General features: G+C 24.2%; 2 protein-coding genes across 3 annotated transcripts in view; both read left to right on the plus strand.

Moving 5' to 3' along the window:
* Positions 1 to 4,263, plus strand: part of LOC122717428 (protein GDAP2 homolog) — a 91,208-nt gene extending 86,945 nt beyond the window's left edge. For both annotated transcript variants that reach the window (XM_043941473.1, XM_043941474.1), the window contains exon 12: positions 280 to 4,263. In XM_043941473.1, the coding sequence (XP_043797408.1) occupies positions 280 to 342 (63 nt within the window). In that variant the 3' untranslated portion in view covers positions 343 to 4,263. The remainder of the gene's footprint in view (positions 1 to 279) is intronic.
* Positions 4,264 to 6,215: 1,952 nt separating this feature from the next.
* On the plus strand, positions 6,216 to 22,318 carry LOC122717430 (2-acylglycerol O-acyltransferase 1-like). Its single transcript, XM_043941479.1, has 6 exons — positions 6,216 to 6,474; positions 15,198 to 15,482; positions 17,557 to 17,831; positions 18,740 to 18,926; positions 21,113 to 21,312; positions 21,637 to 22,318. The coding sequence occupies exons 2-6, from the start codon at positions 15,256 to 15,258 to the stop codon at positions 21,792 to 21,794; spliced, it is 1,047 nt and encodes a 348-aa protein (XP_043797414.1). The 5' UTR covers positions 6,216 to 6,474; positions 15,198 to 15,255; the 3' UTR covers positions 21,795 to 22,318.
* The last annotated feature ends 4 nt before the right edge of the window (positions 22,319 to 22,322 follow it).

Consider the following 22,322-nt stretch of genomic DNA (forward strand, 5'->3'; position numbering starts at 1 on the left):
TTATTAAATATATTCTTATTATATTATAAAAATTATATAATTCTTATTAAATCTGACATAATTTCAAGTAAAATTAAAAACTAAAAAATGCAAAAAGACAAAGAATTGAAGAATTTTTCTTTCTGTTAAAATGCAATATTTTTTCTTCTTTAAAAACAGAAAGAAAACTTCGCCACTAAATCGAGATCTAGTTAAGTTACCACTTAAAAAAATATGATTTAAAAAAAAGAAAAAGCAGCTCATCATCAAATCAAACTACAAAAACTTGAAATATTCCAGATAAACGGAATGAGGTATTACCAACCAGACCCAATCTCTCCGTCGCCATCGACGTCCACGTAACTCTCCGACCCGGCCTCCCAGCCTGCGAAGCACTGGACAGAACGAAGCAGTCGGATCGATCGTTCCACTCGATAGTACGGTGTCTGTAACGACGCTCGTAATGCCGTTTCCGCCAGCTCGACACGATCACGTCGATTCCGACGACTCCCATCTGTCTCAGAAGATGCGTTGCTTCGATCGATCAGAGACAGAATCGGCTTCTCGAGAGCGGGAAAAAGTGCCTGGTGGTGACAGACGAGAGGCGACAAACGCTTGGAGGATGAAGAATAGTCGGGTGCTTGATGCGACAATTGATCGATCGTTGAAAAATCAAGAAACCACTGCCCACCTGTTTCTTTCATCAATCATCAATTGTCTGGAGGAAAGGGAAAGAGATTTCTTCCTTGTCCACCTACGAGGGAAGTTTCTTACGTTGTGTGTCGACGTTGGACGCGATGTCGCGTAACGCAGAATTGCGAAGAGGATCGATCGGGAGAAGGATGAGGAGATTGTTATTTCGCGTGCTGCGCGGATATCGGCTGCCAAAACACCAATAATCAGTATTCTCGTCTTCGTTGTTACGACGGAGCGTGGGATCTTGTTGTTCTTAAATAAATAGCTAGCTATTCGATTCGGATTTAGAGGGATGAGAGGGGATGAAGAATTAAAATGACGGCTTAATAATAATGTCGATCGCTTTTTTGTTATTTTCTTATCCGTCGTTGTATAGCGAATTATATAATCGTCTATTCGATTATTGTATTTTATTATGTCACGTCGATGATGAACGGAGTCGCGGTCGTTGGCGTGCAGTATTTTTCGATAAAAAAAGAAAAAAGAAAGAGACAAAGAAATAAAGAAAAATGGATTAAAAAAGATGAAGAATATTATCGTTACGACTAATGTACTCGGCTAACGAGAAATAATAATAATAGAGAGTGGCTGGTTCCTTCCGTGGCGCTACAGCTTCGGTTCATTAACGTGGATCCGCTTAATCCAACGTGTTAGAACTGATTAACGTTAAGTACTCGTTATGTACATAATATAAATACATATACATATATATATACATATATATATATATATATATGTGTATAGCTTCAAATTTAATGATGAATCAAAGGATGTTATTTTCAAGTTGTTCCATTGAGATTGAGAAGAATTGCAAATACATTCGATCGATTCATCATCGAAACGATAAATCCCAGAGAAATTCAATGGCTAAGTGCCGAGGTCGTACTCGCGATTTAACTATAGATTAGATGAAGCAATAAACATTAAGAGCTTTCTCGCAATCTGTATACATACATATGTACGTGTATATACACATGTATGTATATATCTCGTGGGACAGAATCGTTATACTCGTTGTTAAGCATTTTTAGGCGAAAAAAATAAAGTGTGACGATATCGCGTTCGTAGATCATTATTCAATTAGCCCATTCCTCTCGGATTTTCTTCGCGTCATTTCATTCTCGTCAAAGTTAATTCGAATCAAAATCATCCAAAAATCTAGTCTAATCCTTGACGGCTTTTGGTTGATTAACTAACCAAGAACAATGGGTTAATTGATCGTATCATGTATCTATATATTATAATTTTACATTTATTATTAACCCCCAAATAACCCGAGTATGCTTGATCGTTGAGATATCTTTTTATTACTTTTTACTTGTATTTGGGTGATGTTCATTGACGTTAGAATAGCGTTAGAGAATAGCGTTTCGTTGAAACAAATGTGTGGAATGAAAGGGTATAATCGTTTATCTCATTCGGAAGATCGTTTTATTTACTCGGCATTTTTTCTTCCATGATAAAAAAAATCACATAGGAAAATATTCGTATCCTATTGGATGCATTTTATTTTATTATTCGAATTTTTTACTTTCAATGCTTACCAAAAAATTGCATTTTTTTTATCTATCAAAGTATCATCTTTGTTGTCCATTTTTTTTTGTATTCTCCTCGATTGATTGTTCTTTAATATTTCTACGAAGAATTACGAGATACCAATGGAAACTAAGAAATAATTATCTTCTATCAAGTTTCAAGTTTACCTCTTTTTAAATTACAGGACACAAGTGACTTGAGCGTGATATGAAATCTTAAGTCACTCGTGGTCGATCGGCCGTGCACGTGACAATTATTTTCGACGTTTTACGTTGAACGACCTCACTGTCCGTCCCTGACAATCGTTTATAGTAAGTAGCCAATCGTCTCGCAACGCGTCGTCCAAACATCCTTCTCACCGTTTGTTGAAAATGAAAAAATAGCTTATCGATTGTTGGAGTACAGTTTGGACGATCGAACGTTGCCATTGTCGCGATCGTGTAACCGTGTTGGTGCAGCGTTTGTGAATGTCGTAGATAAGGCAAAGATTTGTGACAATATTCAATTAATGCGTGCTTAGCGGGGGCTGAGATACTATCCGGATCTATTTCAAAGTCCTAATCTGATTTTAATTAGACAACGATAAAACAAATAATTTTACAATATTTAATGTTCAAAACAATGTAGATTGATGAATTAAAAATTCTAGCGTGGATATTAATTGTAAAAAAATAAGAGATCTGGATGCCTAAGATTCATGAAATAAAAAAAGAAAAGTAATAGAAATTTATAGCCCTCATCCTCTTAGAATTCTTTATGAAGAAATATCTTGAGAGGAAGAATATGAGCTACAAATGTTGAACTGCATAGGACTTTAAAATAGACAACCGAACATTAGGCTTTACGCTTATAGAAGATAATCTATGGCTTAGATTTAAAAAAAAAAAAAAAGAGAGAGAGAGAGAGAAGAAGAAGAAATTAAATCGAAACCCGTTGTTCCCTCGCTTTTAAGAGCTACGAAACGAAAAACGGCCAAATCGAATGATGAAGAGCTTGTAAAACTGTGTGTGACGGTAGTGTTTTGTCCATCTTAGGATCCTGAGACGTTTATTTTCCGAACTTTTATGATCGTGCACAGTCATAGGCGTCGGGATCGATGCCGTATCACGTCTCACAATAATATATTTCCAATTGTAATTCGTTAAACAAGTGATTAAAGAATTGAATCGAGGCAAAATAGAGAAACAAATACAAAAGTGAAAATTTATTATAAGAATTTTCGTTGAAAAAAGAAATTGAGTTTAAAATGTATAAAATTATTTTTAAGAAAATTTGTTGTATATTTTATTATTAGAAAAAAAAGAAAAGAGAAAAGTAATATTTTCGGAAGAGGAAAAATTATTCTCACTAGTTTTTCATCTATTTTTTTTTATCACAGAATCAAAATTTCGATACGATAAATCATCGCGTAGATCAATTAACGAGACAAATTAGAAGCGATATTGTTCTATTAATCGTGCTGAAATTAATTGTTAACCGCGTTTCCATTAATCGCAAAATTTTGCTATTATTAGGATTAATCGTTGAACGCATTATTAAAGCTGAATTTTATATGAGAAAAAGTATATATATATACATAAATGTATAACCTAATTCTTTTATCGTTCTTTGGAAAAATGGCGGATTCATAATTTTCATTCGATGCATTCATAATTTCAATCGATTTACACGCGATTTCTTGCGAATTTCTATTTATCCGTAATTCCTTCTTTCGAGAATCGTCGAAATCTCGATTAAGGGGACGAATATGTTTTACGTTTTTCTTTTTCTAAACAAAGATTTTTTACCAAACGTGAAATCTCAACCCGGTGAGAGACGAGATCGGAAGCTTCGGAAATTATACGTGCATTATTGTATGTATACGTTGTATACGCGTATTACGATATACTGGTTAACCTAATTATAATTGTTGTCGCGATGGTAATAGATTCTAATTAATCAAGGTATATATTTTTCTCTCGGTGCCGATGCACGGCCTCTAACAGGTGCACACCTTGCCCTTTCATCTGTTTTTTTATAGATCGAGCAATAAAACTTATTGTTTCAACAGAATTATTGTTTCTTGTGATTCGTTTCCAATTCATGTCCAAATATTAAAAAGATAAGATTTATTTGATACGCACATGTGATGAGTAATGTGAATTTATATTCAGTGAAGTTACGTAAATCATGAATGTTTATTCTGATTGAATAAATAATAATTTTAGATTGGTAAATTGATATTTATAGAACTAGTAATATTCAAAGTAAAAAGGAAATTGTCTATTAAAGAATGTCATCATTGAAATTATTTAAAAATAATAAAAAAATGGAAAACTTTTAATGGTTATGATGATACAATATAAGAGACATTTTGCTGGTTCATGAAAAGATACGGAAGAAGAGTAAAGTTATCTTATCGCTGGCGTTATTTATATCAGTGAAGTAAAAATTCAAATTTAAAGAATTTAGTTTAAACTTATTGTAAAAAGTTTTTGATAAGGCATTTCGTAAAAAATTTAATTGAAAAATTTTTATTGAATTTATAAAAAAAAATTATAAAAATATTGTATGCACAAGACTAACTTATTTCTTTGTTAAAAAATTTTCGTTCATAAAAAAATAAATACTGTTAATAAGATGTTTAATTCATAATTCCTTAATTCGATATATTTGTTTAATTTTTAACTTATATTTTTTCATCTTTTAATTCTATTTTTTTAATTTAAAAAAAAATTATTTTTAATTTCTTCGAATTCGAAAGTAGTTTCTTTTGATAAACTTTTTCAACATTCTCTTCCAAAAAATCGAAAAAAGATACTTGTAAAACTTGGAATTATCTATATATTAAAATAACATAATACGAAATATTCTTTATTAAAATTCAATTACTATATTTTCATATTTATATTATCATAAATTACAGGAATAAAGTTATGAATATATATTTAATATATGTATCATATATTCTTTACAATATTTATTAACCACATACTTTTTTAATACAAGTCTAAATAATCTCTAATTTAATAAAAAACTCTTAATTAAAATGTAATTTAATTAATTAAAATCTATCACCTACGTTTAATTTTTGAAGTTTTTAAAATTCACAAATATATGAAAACTTGCTATGGAAAAATTAAATATAATATATTATACGAAACTTTAATAGACTTTAATTAACTTTAATATCATATCATTATCATCATAAATAAAAGCTCAATTATCAAGATTATATACAAAATTTGAATGAAATTTAAAATTATAATATAAAATCTTATTATAATATAAATTATAATAAGATATAATATACTTATTATATATTTCATAGACGTCATAAAATATTTAAAAACATAGATAAAAAATTATAATTAATGCTAAAGATCTATTATATAAAATTTTATTAATTTCAATAATAAAATTTGAATAATAAAATACAATTATATTAAAATAACATCATAACATTCATTAATACAACATCGATTAAATTATTTAAATACTTTTGTAACTTTCGCAAAATATTTATATTAATAATAAACATTTTACAACTTACATATACATATATATATATATATATTTTCACATTTATTTCAAACTTTACCCGCATTTAATCTCGCATATAATGCTAATAATACTTCATAAAGTTTAGCATGACGCTATTCATAAAATTTTTCTATAAAAAGTATATTCGTAAATACTTTCGTAAGTACTTATACGTAACATCTTCAAAATAAAAGTATAACACAATATAAGTAGAAAAGATTCTTCTTTTCCATAAATAGGGTGCGCCCTCTATCCGCCCTCCATAAATCTGCAATCTTCACCGTCTATTCGTCTCATCAGCTAGATCCACGGATTATCGATCGAGAAGAGAGCATAACATAAAACTGCATCGGGCAGCATCAATTTTTCAACAGCGCGCGGCCTACCAATGCTACGGAGAAAAAGAGAAAGAGAGAGAAAGACAGAGAGAACATATATGCCTCCTCTCCCTTCATTGATTCAGCCGCGTGCTGCTGTATGCCGCGTTACGTTCACGCACGCGGGCCTCTTCCGTCCGTCTCGCAAGGCGCCGAGCCAGTGAACACTGTAACGTTGAGCCGAGCATTTCGTCGCGAGCGTTCACCTTCCTCCACCTCGTCCTGTGCTCTTCGTTCGTCCTGACCATTGTATAAACTTGGACTCGAAAAAACCGACGCCGGAGATCAGTGCACGAGGGACGACCGGTGGCGTTGGAAATTTTTTGGAGTCTGCAAATGGAAACAGGCTTCATCGTGGTCACAGGTAAGCGTTAGGGAACGCTTGCCTACGGATGTCACTCGTGTTATATGTATTGTCTATTTTGGTGATTGAGTGGGTCGACAGATATTCATCACACGTTTCGAGAGTCTTGAGTATTTTTTATATTTCAAGTCAGTTTTCATTAAATGTTGTTTACCTCGTGGAAAACGTGTTATGAAATATTTATTTTATTTGTTGTTGTGTATATTTAATTTAATGTAGTTAAATGCAATATTTATTCAGATTTATTGAGAGATGATGAGATATTTAAAGTGGATTATGATTTAGATACAAAAAATATTAATTAATAATAAGTTCTTATAGAGTTTGTCTATTGATTTTGTATTTTGTTCTTTTTAATTTTTGTCATTTTTAAATATTTTTTTCAACCCTTTAAAAGAATTATATTTTTTTTAAATATATACATGTGCATGTGCTTTTTTTATTTTGTATTTTTTGAATGACTTTTATCAAAAAACTTTTATATTTATAATATGAATATATATGAAATCTTCAAATATAATGAAATAATATTTGAAGATTATGATGTGTGGGATGATATGTCTCAATTAAATCGCAACATGCTGTGTCACATCATTATAAATATCTACGATTATCTTAATATAAAGTATTCTTTTCCGGGATAGAAATGATAATCATTCACTTTTTTTTTTTTTTATAAATGATCCAGTTAACAATAGAAATTTTCAGCATTAATCGAAATCGTAAAGTTAATAATAATATTTTCTTATAATAAAAGTATTATTTCTTCGACAATTTACAATTTTTTTATTCTTACAATTCTTACAATTTTTTAAATTTTTATGGATCTTTTACTGCATTCAATACATTTATTTTGATTTTACTGTTTTTTTTCATGAGTATTGCTTTAGAAAAAAATACAATGGAAAGAAATAATAAGCTTTTTAAAATATTTAACAAAAGAATTCGATATTTTCATTAATGAAATTGAACTTTTTTGATGAAATCAGACGCGTAAAATTGTTTTATCGTGAATGAAAAAAGCAATATGAATGGTATGACTGAAAAAAACTTCAACTGAATTTTAAAAACTCTGATTAGAAATAATTCAATAAAACTTATAAAACTTTATTTATTTTTTTAAAAAATGTAAATATAATTATTAAATTCTTAATAAGCCTTTATTTTAAAACAAATAGAGATGTTGAAACAAATTTTTTATTGATCAATTATAAATCTTGCCAAAAATTCAAGATAATTTCTACAATAAAAATAGTTATTAGTTCAAAATAAAAACTAAGGAGATAAGATGTGTACATATATATTTTAGAATATTTATAAAATAATGAAATTCTAAATAAGAAAAATTCTTCAGAAGAAAAATACTCAAAATCAAAATAAATTTAAAAACATTTTTAAATTAAAAATAAAAAATAAATAAATTAAATTAAATAATTTTTTTATAAAAAATTTTTTAAAACTTTAAATATAAGTTTTTTATGTGTACTATATTTTGATAAAAAAATTTATATAATAATCTGTTTGTAACGGAAAAATAAAAATTATTTAAAGTGTAACTTAATTTCATATTTTTTCTTTTGTTATCAAAATGTGATCAATTTGTCTTTTAGAAATATTAAAAAATTAAAAAAAATTTGTTATATATTATAAATTATATTATAAATAAATTTGTTATATATTAAAATATTTGCATAGAAATATAGAAATATAGAAATATTAAATAATATTTATAAACATAAATTTTTTGAATTTTTTTATTATATTTTGACATTTTGCCATATCATAGAATATTTAAGTAAGTAAAAAAATATTTATTTATAAAAATCTGCCATATTTTAAAATTTCAAAAATATTTTTACGTTTTTTTAATAAGTTTTATGTAATATTTCGAACAATATTCTTTCATTCATAAATTTTCTGATTGGAATAATTTTATAATTTTTTTTTTCTGCGTAATATTCTTATTTGCTAATTTTCCTTATTTTGTCATTATATTTTATTTTTTCAAATATTTTTTTCATTATTATTTTATTATATTATAAATCTCAGATTATCATATCACCTAAAATGTCGTTTTCTTCTGATAATTTAATTTCTATAATTCTTTTTCTTTATCTTTCATTTGAATATCTAATTTCTTTATCTAAATCGTTATCGTTTCCTACTTTTAAGATTTTTTAAAATACGTTTTCTAAAACATAAAATAATATCAATTTTAATGATTTATATAACGTTTTGTATCACTATCTGATATTATATCACCATGTTATCGCAAAGTATCTATTGATAAATAAATTTACTTTCGTTATTTGAAGCAATTAATCAATAATTTTTAATAATAAAAATAGAATTTCACTTTTAAGAAACAGTATCTTTAATAGTAATAAAAAAATTAAATAATTTAAATAAAATTCACAATCTTTGTATGAAACATTTAAGCTTTAAAACAAATAAATAATTTCTAAAATAAAATCATCTTTTAATCATTTCTATGTATAATGTCAGAACTTTACTATTTCAACTATAATATAGACGGAATATAGAAGAAAATGTCCCACTTTCATAGTAAATAATTTCTCATTCTCATTTATCAATCAAATTTATATTGACCAACTTTATATATTTAAAATTTAAATGGAAAATTTAATATTAAATTATAATCTTATTTTTGATAGAAGCCAAAATAAGATAAAATTAAATTTTTTTCAAATGCCGCATTTTTATCATAAATATTTTATTCTCGTATTTTATTTTCATGTCTTTCTTTCTTTCTTTTTTTCATGTATTAAGTTATAATGTAATCATGATATAATATTTAAATATATTCCTATTAATGTTAAAAATTTCTTTATTTGAATGATATATCATATTATGATATATTATATTTAGATAGGTATTTTTTTCAAATAAATACATTATTTTATTTATACAAACATATGATTTTTTTTAGAATTATTTAATTATTTAATTATCATTTAAAATAATTTTTTTGTTATTTGATCATCGATTAAATTAATTTATTTAGTTCATATAATATTCAAATAAATAATTCCACAGAAATAATTTCTCAATTTCTAATTCTATCAACTCTTTTATCAATTCTATTATCAATGAAAATCAAATTTTCTAAATCGAAATATCTCTACATTATTTAATATAATTTTAAAGAATTATAAACAAATTAAATATATTAAATATATTAATTATGATATATTAATCACGAAGACACATTAACTTAAAATGACAATTTAATCGATAATTTATTCACCATGTGTAAATAATTCATTAGCCCTTAAAAGATATTACTATTTATTAATCCATCAAATTAAAACTTTCAATCAATCGATAACCAATTTTTTAATCAATTAATGAAAGTTTCGCGTAGGTGGATGGTGATGATATTACGAAATTGTTTGTCAGGGCAAAGTTTTAAGGAGAATTTAATAGCTTGGTGCTTTGAATTGATTTTCGTGTTGAAAAGGAGATACATTGAGTGAGAACAGAAACTTTTCGGTGTCGCTTCAATAAGCTTGCATGAGATTAGGTCAGGTTGCAAGAGATTTTGCATGGTCGTTCGATAATGATTATGATTACTTCCTCATTGTTGGTGATTAAGTATGAAGGATAGTTTATTAAAAAATCTAATATACGAAAAATTTCTCAGAAATTGATGGTTAAAATAAAAAAAGAAATAATCTAACCATTTCTTCATACAAATTGTTTTTCTTTTTTCTTGTCTTAAAAATGTCTTTAAATTATTTCGATTTTTTTTCCTTAAACAAAATTATTAAATTCATTTTTCTTTTTATTAAATCCTAAGAAAAATATATTGTTGAAAAATTAACATATATCTCACATATCTCACATATATCTATATATATCTCACATATTTTCTGTAACTATGCAACAATTCTTAAAATATTAATTATATCGATATTTAAACTGTGAATTGGTAATTTTTTTCTTTCTGAAATTTTTATTAAATATATTTTATAAATTTTTTATTATATATTTGTTTTATAAAATTATATATATAGAATATTGTACATATTATACAAATGCTATTATATGTACATAAAAATTATTATTATAATTTATTATTATATATCTCAATAACAAATATTTCTTGTCAATTAAAATTTTTAGTTATTCATTAAAAGATATTTCTAACAAATAAAATGTAAAATATTATTTTATAAACATTTCTAATAATTTCTAGTAATTTCTAAACTAAATTTCTTATCTTATGCATTTTTTCTATTAAATTAAATTGCTGCTGATTAGCAGTAATTGATCAATAAAATTTCAACTCGTGAATTTATTTGTTTATTATTAAAATTTCAAATAAAGGTTGTTGATTTATCAAATAAAAATTTCAGAATTTTAAATTCTTCTTTTCCAAAAATGAGTATATAAATTTTTTTCATATAATTTCTACTTTCATAATTTGTACGTTCTTAGTTACTAAAAAAAATATTATTATAAAAAACCTATGCTATAACGTAATAAAATGGATTTATATATCTTATATAAGATTAATTATGTATGTATAAATGCATAAATAATTTTTGCAAATACAAAAAAATGCATTATAATTTTAATAAAAATTTATGCAGATTGCAATTTATTCTCAAAGATATAGTATATTTTAATGAAGCAACAAATGTAAATAGAAATCAGGATAATTATGAATTATATACAGTATTAATATATTTGTGGAAGAGTAGAAGATTCTAAAAGTCAAAACAAACACAAGTTGATATACAAAAATATCGATTGATTGAATCCATTTATTAAATTATAAGAAATTTAAGTATATATTATATAAACTGAGACGAAAGATAGAGAAAGATGATGGTATGACAAAGACAGAGCTATCTCGCTTCATCTAATACAAATTTCAACTGTTTTTAATTTAATGAGCTTCAATCGATATTTTTATATAACAATTTTTATTTTTTTGATTTCTAGAATCAAGTCTCCAAAAATATTCTATGAATACATTAAGAATTGTACAATCTGCGACAATCTTGATTAAACGCAATAATATGATTTTCTGAATAATGAACTTTAAATTAATGTATTCTATTTTTCGATAATAAAATACCATATTAATAATAAATAAATAAATATTTAAAGAAACTTGTCAATTACTTATTTAACATAAAATTATAAATTTTTTAATTTTTTATAGAAAAAAAATATTCTTTCGTCATTTGAATAAACATATTTTTTGTTTTTTGAATTATATTTTTTATTGTTATTATTCCAATTATGTATACTATTTTTTTTATTAATTAATAATTTTGTTTTATTAATAATAAACTTAATAATAATAAATTAGTAACACTTATAACATAAAAAATTATGTCAAGAAAAAAATATAACTTAAGAAATGATGGAATTCCAAAATAAGAAAAAATATTACTACGTTTAATCAAATGTTACGAATTTGTACAAGAATAACTTAAATGATTAAAATAAGTTTTAATTAATTAAAAATGAATTTATAAGTAAAATTATAATATAAAATAATAATATAAAATAAATTATAATCTAATAAGTAAAATTATAAATAAAAAACATTGACAGTATTAATTAAAATGTCCAAATCATTACAATTATATATATTCTTTTTCTGTATTTCATATATATTTTCTTTCAGATTTTTTTTTTATTATTTTTTCTTTTTAAATTGCTTATCTAAATGCAAATATATTGATAATACATATTATATAATATGAAATAAAATTACATGCTATATGAATGAAAAATTTTTATACTGTAATAATAATAAATAAGTACATATCTTTAAAACATCTAAACTCTTTACACCCTTTTCTAAAAAAAAATCACATCTATGAAAGATTTAATAATTTATGTAACAATAATGTCAGTAAATAGTCAATATGATACTTAAATTTTAAAATATATTTCAATCGATTTTTTTATTTTTTCTTTCCATCAATGCAATTACACAAATTCCATAAAGTAATTTACATTTGCGATATTAAAATATAGTAAAATTATAGAATTTTTTCGTGATAAATTCACAATAATTGCCCCAGTTAGATAAGATAAAGAGACAAAGAACATTTATTTATTAGATAAATAAATAAAAAGTATTATGAATGGAATTAAAATTGTCCAGCATTGCGTACAGATATATTGAGATTTAAAAAAGATTCAGAATCGAGATCGAGAAAGGAGTTCTTCGTCATATCATCATTGATTACTTTATTTCGATCACTGTTCACACGTATAACCAATAATAGTATTAATATCGATATTATTAATGATACTATCGATTCAATTGAATATCAAAGCATTCACTAGAAAGTATTGATACGTATCAAAATTTTAAATATTTGGTATCGATTATCGATACCGATTCCTTTTCATTCAATATCAAGCCAATACTGTATTGAATCAATCCATTTGATACTTCACAAAGATCAATACTCATTTAATATCTGTAATATTATCTAATATTTTTTCGTCTAGATATCAAACAGATATATTCATTCCCTTCAATATTTTTGCCTTTGATATTGTATTGATATCAGATCGAAAATTCATAGATTCACAAGTATTGATAACATGAATATCAGAATCAGTCATATCATAATAATCACTGTTTCTACTATTATATTTGCAATATATGTGATCAAATTATACATGTAAATAATCGTCAATAAAGCTATTATTTTATATGATATATTTTATATAATAATGCTCAATAAGTTTAAAAAAAATGAGTAACAGAAATAATACAAACAATAATGATGAATGATGCCCTGCCCTAATAAAGAATAAATAGATCTAATTATAGATGAAATGAATTATTATTCGTTGTAAAAAGACTTTAAGAAAACGAATAAGAAAACTCTAAACGCAATTTAAATATATTGCATCTGCGTATGCATCATCTCTAGACTGTGTCTGGAGAAGATAATCATCAACGCGTGCATATGACATTGATACACAGTCAAAAATTAGAAAACAGAAGTATGCTTCTTCATTGTATCGATACAAATGCATGCGTATATGAAAACGCTTTTACATTAAAACATTATTTGAAATAGATATCTATTATTTTCTTTTTTTTTTTTTTTTTAGTGAATTTTCGTTTTAAAATAGTATTTGTATAAGTTAATATCAAAATTTGAAATATTATTTCTTAATTATTATTTCAAAGAGAAGTTTATTTGCGAAATCCAATGTCGTACAAAGAAATAAATGATTTCATTCTATTTATTAGAAATCATTTATTTTAAAAATTTATTTTTCCCAAGATATATAGACATGGCAAACAAAGATAAAATTGGTCCAATCGAACGAACCGAGTCTATTTCTTTTCTCGTGCTTAGTTTCTATAAATAATCGTACATTGTTCGAAGAGCATATGTCGTACTACATTTTCTTCGAGTCCAATGTTGACCTTGTTCGTTAAGAGTGCCATTAGAACTTGCCTTGGCAGCAAAGTAGTCCGACCGGAATCATTTCAGGTATAAAATTTGGAGAAGGGGCAGAATAACCAAGGTTAATGATTTTCTCCTAATGTCAAAGAATCATACGATGCACAGTTATGTCCATCGAATTTGTGTACTTAGTATATGTATATATATATATATATATATATATACACACATATATCTCTATTCTTGGAGCGTCGCGATGACATAAAGATACGTGCAACGAAAAATTTGAAAAATGTATGATACTTATAATGTAAAATATTTTAAAATGATAAATTGATCATTTAAAAATCAAATAATTTTTTTTCAATTTCTGAAAAGTTTTTTATTTTTTTATATTTTATTTTTAAATTTTATATTATATATGATTATTAATTAACTTTTTACAAAGCAAATTATTAATTTTAATAGTTTATTATTAATTTTAATAATTAAGATGATATTATGATATTTATGATTATTTACTAATAAATATCATAACATTAATGATTATTTAAGTAATTTTAATCAATATTTTAAACATTATAAATATTTTAACGTTTTATAATACTTTACTTGTTATTAATATTTTAGTATCTTGCCATCCATTTTATTCATTTCAAATTTTTTCAATATTTTAAATTTTTAAAAAAAATTCTGAAAAAATTTAAAATTATTTATAATAATTATTTATAATAAAAATAAAATAAATGTTATCAATAATAAATAATAATTTTGTTCAATTTTAATCTTGTTTTTTAATAATCTTGAAAAATAATTAAAATATTAATAAAACTGAAATAAATATTTACACAAAAAATAAGAATACATACAATGGTTGAAATTGTCAACTATCTATATCTATCAATCATAAAAATTAAATTATGAAAAAAAATAATAAACATATAACTACGTAAAGAACATATTTGTAGCAAATTGAGATAAATTTTCATGCCATCATCATTTTAAGGAAAAATACTTAATATACAATTACTGCTCTTCTCATTTGTATTCACTTATATTTTATTCACATTTGTATTCACTTATATTTTATCTACAAACAATAAATATTTTATTATTTTTTTTTAAATTATTAAATATTACATACGAATAAACATGTTTTATTATTATTTATCATTTGTCAAAACAAGATTCAATGCTAACAATACAAAAAATTCATTATTATTTCAAAATTACTATTTTTTTTCATAGCTCAGGTATATCATTAGAATTAAATCATTTAGTAACCTAATGATTTATTTTTAGCTACCTCAGAACAACTACTTTGATGTCACGATAAGAGGAGAAAAATATAAGAAAAACGATGAAGATCCTTGGCGTGGAATTCGCACCGTTGAACGTACCATTGAAACGAAGATTAGAAACGCTCTCTGCTGCGTTATGGATTATTCTTCTAAGCGGAGGAGATTTAATGGGTTATCTTCTTTTTGCTTATCTTCTATTGTACTCAAAAATCACACGCTATTTCGTGCTGCTCTACACAATTTGGATGTATTACGATTGGGATACATGTAATAAAGGCGGCAGAAGGTAAATTCTACGTTTACGATTTCTTTTAATTTTTCCACTCGTATCTCAGTATGATTCTGCATGAAATAATAAATTGAAAATATAGATTTGATTTGAAACTTGTTTTTCAAATTTGAAAATTTTTTATATACGAATTAATCAAATGAAATTGATTAATTTCGATTGGATAAAAATGAACTATCGATAAGTGATTATTATTACTACTAAATGTAAAAATAAATAAAAAATATATTATATATATATTAAATATATATATAAATTTAATCGCTTAAATCTTCATTTTTTCGATCAATTTCAATCGAAATTATATATATACTTGCAATTTTCAAATTCATTCTTTATCAAAAATTAATTCTTAAATGAAAAAAATTTATTCTATATTTTTTTTTTATCTTTTTCTTCATATATCAAATTATCTCCTATCGATTTAAAAATCTTAAATCTAAAAATAACCATTTTAACTTATACTTGAAAATTTTTTTAATTTATTCGAATTTTAAATAATAAAATTTTCTATATTTTTCTATATTTTTAATTTATTCTTTTATGTGTCACTCTTTATCGAATTTTATCATTAGTTACGGGATATTCTGTATAAAATGTTTCAGATAATTCCATTTTGTAACATATTTGAAAAGTTATTCTGAATAAAAAACTATATATATGCAAACACTGTCATTTTTCTCATATGTTCTCGTTCTCGAGAATAATAAAGTGATAAATAGATGTATTATTTAATTTTTAATATTTATATTTCGTTTAAAATCAATATAAATTGATTTTATATAATATATTAATATATTATAATATATAATAATATAATATATAATATATAATATATAATATATAATATATTAATATATAAATTAATTTACACTTTTTTATATGATGAAATATTTTTTAATTGATGAATACGATTGAATTTTTGGATTATTTTTTTAGAGATTATCATTAATTAAATTAATATAAAATATAATTATAAATAAAGATAAATAAGCAATAAATAAATAAACAATCGTTAATAGTTGAGTACTTTAAATCCATTTGATTATTTACCGTTTGTATCACTACATTTTAAAAATAAAAATTGAGAATCATTTCATTGTATATCTAATATTTTTTATTCAAAATGATATCTTAAATGTGTTGACAAAATTCGTTGGTTTCTAATTAGATATCCTGTGCATGATTTGCGATCTTATCGTTTAATAAATTTAATTTAGATAAGTAATCGATAAAATCCTTTTTACGTTAAATTTGCAAGTAAATTTGTATAAAAATCGAAACGTTTAATAATGTTTTTGAATTATTAATTGAATAGTTTATTTTATATAGAAGATTTATAGAATAGATAGAATTAAAATTTGTTATTTAGAATTAAATTTTTTATTTAGAATTTTTTCTGAAATTGCCTGTGTGATAAAATTTTAATTATTTAATATATTTTTCTATCAATTATTTAATATATTTTTTATTAAATCGATTAATTCCATGTAATATTATTTAAAATAAATATTTAAATTAATCAAAATTAACATAATTAATTTATAAATTTCACTTAAATTATGAAATAAAATCAATTTTTAAGTATTCATATATTTAATTTTTATTAAAATATATAATTTTTAATATAATTTTTATTAATATCCTGGATATTGATCTATGCAAATGAAATTTCAATATTTCACATTAATTAAAATTTCTTTATTCTCTTAGTCTATCGTGATATATATCGTTAAGAATCTAAAGAGAAATATAATAGTAGAGATAAAATTTCTTTTTATCATTCTTTTAATTAAAATAAAAAGTCATCTTCTATAATTAGTAATATTTGTTAATAGTATTTATTAAATTTATAATAAAAATATTTTCTTTAATAAAAATAAAAACTTCAACATCTTAAGTTTATGTTAAAAAAATTATTTTTTATACTGAAAGATAAGAGGCAAAATTCGTTCACTATTAAAAAATAATCGTACAATATTTCTTCGTTTCTTATTTCATCCTTTTGCACGTCTATCCATTACACATTATAATTAAAATGCATCACGAATTTTCGATTTCTCTGTTTCAGCGAACGATGGACAAGATTGATGAGAGGCAACGCGTGGCAACGTTACTTTTGCAACTATTTCCCTATAAAATTAGTGAAAACTACCGACCTGGATCCGACCAAATCGTATTTATTCTGCAGCTTTCCACATGGAATTCTGTCCACAGGAGTATTCGGCGCATTCGGAACGGAGCATCTCAACTGTAAAAAAGTGTTTCCGGGTTTGGATTTCCGGGTCGTGATACTGGAACAACACTTTAAAATCCCGTTCTTCCGTGAATATGCCTACATGGGCGGTACGTATCATTAATAAATTTTTATTTTAACGCATGTGGCGTAACAAGTAAGTGTAACGTAAAACCTCTTGATTATATATTTTTTAGAAACAAAATAAAAGAAAACACATTATTTAATTTTGTTTAAAGATAGAATTATAACTTCAATGATATATGAATTATGAAGAGTTTATAAAAATTTATAGAATTTTATTACTACTTTTTTATCTTAAAATTGTTTCTTTTCTTTTATTTTGCTTGATGAAATATTATTGAATGTTTCAAAAGAATTTCAAAAGCATAAGTGTAAAGTATATTTTTTCCTCGATTTGTATCATAAATTATCTATTCATTTACAAACCTCTTTGTAAATAAAGTCTATCAGTTTAAGAAAATATTAAAGGAAAAAGTCAATATAGATTATTAAGATATTTATTTCAATATTTTCACAAGATGTGCTAATAGAAATTCAATGATAACAATGTATATAATCAGATAAATTATGAGTCATAATATAATTATGACTATTATAACATATTGCATCAATTAATTTAATACAATTTTTAATCGGTGATTCAATATTTTATTTCTAATTTTCAAATATTTCAGTGATAAATATTGCATGTTAATTATTGATATTGTATATTGAATTAAGTTTTCTTACAAAAAATTAATCATCAATAATTGAAGAGAAAAAGAAAGGAACTGTGTATAAAAAGTCTGCATAACCAGAGAAATTATATTTTCGCGTAAAAAAATTATTTAAAAATCAAAAGAAAAAAAAATATTTAAAAATATTTACATTGAAACGAAGCTTGAATTAATTTGAATCGTTTGAATTTTAATTTTTTTAATTTTTTCGTATTTTTAATTTTTTCAATTTTCTTTTTTTTTTTTCTCATATTTTTAATTTTTGTTTAAAAACGTAGCCGGTATCAGCAGTTCCCAAAGAAGTTTAATCCATCAGCTATCGACGAAGCCCGAGGCACCATTCACCGGAAGAGCAACCATTCTTGTTATCGGTGGAGCATGGGAATCATTGGAATGTAAGCCGGGCAAATATCGTATCCTGCTAAAAAGGAGAAAAGGCTTCGTTAAGATTGCGCTGAAGCATGGGTTAGAATTATCAATGTTTACATTGATTCGTATTACAAATTCGCGAGAATATTGAAAAAAAAAATCTACATTAAATATGTGCATACATTTATCTGCTTTAGTACTATTTTAGTACCATGACGTACGTTACGAAAAAAATGTCTTGTTTAACTTATGAAAAATAATATATTAAAGTAATATCATCATTAAAAAAATCATATTTAAATGATTTTCTTCTCAAAGAAAATCACGTTTAAATGAAATAAAAATTAAAATCAAAAAGATTACATCAGATTTCATCTTTTTCATCGTTATAAACATGTTACTGTACATGACAACTCACTCATATAAGTTTTCATAGCAAACATTCGAAATATGTCTTTTCTTTAGACGATGTTCCAAGTATATCTTTCTTATTTTACTATTCATTAAAAATTGCAAATAACAAAGATAATAATATTCGTAATAATATTAATATTAATATGAATTTCATTTCGTACTAAATCATAAAAATGTGGTTTTCTTTGTGAGAAAAACGAAGTATGATTTCGAATTTTACGAAAACAATGATTTCTAACGTAATGCACGTCATTTTAATTTTTAATATTATGCAAACGAGCGGCTTGCAGCAGTTTGCCATCAATATATTTTAACATTAACATAATTAAGTATATACATTATATAAAAAAAGTCACGTAAAAAATTATGAAAATTTTTTGCGACAACTTTATAAACATTCATTATATTCATTATTAGAAATATACACTGCCGCTCAACTATGAAATAATAAAATATATTGTTTTCAAGATCGGGGAAAATAGATTTTTAAAATGGATAATTAGAAATAAATATTTTTATTTAATATTATTAATTTTAGATTTTAAACTATAAAATTAAACGTGTTATATTATGTTATGCTATATTGAATATCTTTGAAGGATTTTCAACCAAACAAACACAAAAGTTATATTATTATTATAAAATATAATAATTTATTTATTAAGTTGCAAGCAATTGAAGTTTTCATTAGACGAAACGAGGTGGATTTAGAGTAAGACCATTTTGTCTCTGTTACATTATCGTCGCTCTCTATTTCTGTCTCGCTTCACCAATGTTAATTTATGTTTAGTTTATATTGTTTATAACTTAATAATATTATCTTTGACAATTATTGCATTTCAATTAAACGAAAAATAAATATTTTATTGGCATCCAATCCAAATGTAAATTGACTTAAATATTGAATGAAATAATATTTTCAGATAATATTTGCTTATGTTTTCTTAATATTTGTTCTAATGTATTTTAAATTCTTCTAAATTTTTGCTTTTAATCAAATAATTTACATTAACATATTGCATCAATTTTTTATCCTTCGTCAAAAAAATTGACGTTGAAATTCGAAAAGAAGAAATAATCATCAAAAAAAAAGGAGGGGAATATATAAATCGCAGTAAATTGCCGCAAACCGATTATTATCTACATCAATTTTTACATTTTTTATTTAATACGTTCAGTGTTCAAAATTTTAGTATTATTCCTAATTGATTGATTGTGATAAAATCTGATCAAATAAAATATCATTTAATCTATTCAATTTTACAATGATGATGGTTTTTTTCCATTAAGTAATTAAAATAATATAAATAAATCCAGCGTTATTCATTTATAATCATTTATGAATTATTCTTCTTTTTTGTTCTATGCTTGCATTAATGAAGATAATTTTAAAAATTTCTTAAACATTGAATATAAATTTTTGACCTATTGATTTCAATTGTATTCAAAAGTTCGTATATTTTTTCATCTTTTTTCATATAAAATGCTCATTTTTTATTATATTAAAATCACACATAATATTATATAAACAATAGTCTATTTTTACTTGCATTATCGAATTTTACATAACAATAAATAATTTTTTTATAAAGAAGAAAATTATACGAATAAATCCTTCAAGATACTAATATAAAATCTTAAAAAATATTCTTTATATTTTAATAGAAGAAAATTGAATAAATTTTTAATTTAGTTAAAAACATAATTAACAACATTATTATAAATGAACGTTAATAGTGATGGATTAAAAAAATAGAAAGCAGTACTATAATATTGAACAATGAATGTGTTAAAATCGTTCATTTATAATGAAATGAACTATCGATAATTGAAATTTTTTAATTAATAATTTGATTTATTTGTTTTAGGGCCCCCTTAGTACCTGTCATCTCGTTTGGAGAAACAGATATATACGATCAATATTATTGGCCAGAGGGCACATTGATGAGAAGAATACAGCATTATGTTCGTAAAAAGATCGGATTGGCGCCAGTGTTTTTGAAGGGTCGAGGATTCTTCCAATATTCTTTTGGCATTATCCCGCGACGGAAACCAGTCACGGTTGTCGGTGAGTTTTTTAATCAGACATAATACTCAATATTAATTATAATCAGAATTAATCCATTTTGAAAATAATAATTAATATCTTTCTTGAACGTTAATTTTTATTACAAAAAAAGGAATTTTGCATTAATTTTTATATTATAGCAAATTCGTAGCATTAAAAATTTTCTTAATAATATCTACTTATAATTTAATACTTTTCTTAATACTTATTTTTTAGTAATATTTCAGAAGAAATAATACTTAATAAAAAATACCTACAAATATACTTAATAATATTTTTTTATATTTTTTTAATAACACTTTCTAAATTTCTCTCTCTTGTCAGTCGGTAGTCCATTGGAATTGCCAAAGATAGAGGAACCTACGACAGAACAGATCGACGAATACCACGAGAAATTCGTCAATCATCTGGTGGAGTTGTTCGAAAGTCAGAAGCACAATTACATGAAGAATGCGGATTCGGTGAAGCTTGAGTTTCTATAGTGATAACAAACACGAGATACTATAAATATTTTTTAATAAATCCTCATAGTGGTTATCCGAAGGACGAAGGAATCACTTTTAAAGTTCAAACAAATCATGCTTTGCGTGATTTTAGATATACAAGTGCCGAGTAGACATAGAAGGATATACTTAATTGGGCGACAGGTTTTTAGTCAATTAGATTGATTAGCTTAAGAATTTTCCATAGAAAAGAACCAATAGAGTTAAGATAGAAGAGTAATTATATTGAAAGAATATTTATATACCTTGGCCGATGTTTCATTATCGAGAAGAATAAGAGAAAGGTGAAGGCCTTAAATGAGATTTGCTCAAATTGTGCAAACAATTAATCGATCTTCAATCGTAGCGAAAATTGTAAATTTCTAGTTATTTTAGTTAATTTCTAGGGAATTTCTCTTGAGGGAAAAAAAATCATAAAATTAGTCAACAATTAGTTTTATTGTAAAATCGATGCATACGCACATTTAACATATTTACGTTGGTTGTGCACTTTGTATAATAATAATC

This window comes from Apis laboriosa, unplaced genomic scaffold (genome assembly GCF_014066325.1).
Source record: "Apis laboriosa isolate Shangri-la unplaced genomic scaffold, ASM1406632v1 scaffold50_cov145, whole genome shotgun sequence".
Lineage (NCBI taxonomy): Eukaryota > Metazoa > Arthropoda > Insecta > Hymenoptera > Apidae > Apis > Apis laboriosa.

Excerpts from the sequence above, each read along its gene's own strand:
- LOC122717430 (XM_043941479.1), top strand. The coding sequence starts at position 15,256 with ATGAAGATCCTTGGCGTGGAATTCGCACCGTTGAACGTACCATTGAAA. Across the intron at positions 17,832-18,739 it reads TGAATATGCCTACATGGGCG|CCGGTATCAGCAGTTCCCAA; the intron begins GTACGTATCATT and ends TTAAAAACGTAG. Across the intron at positions 18,927-21,112 it reads AAGATTGCGCTGAAGCATGG|GGCCCCCTTAGTACCTGTCA; the intron begins GTTAGAATTATC and ends TATTTGTTTTAG.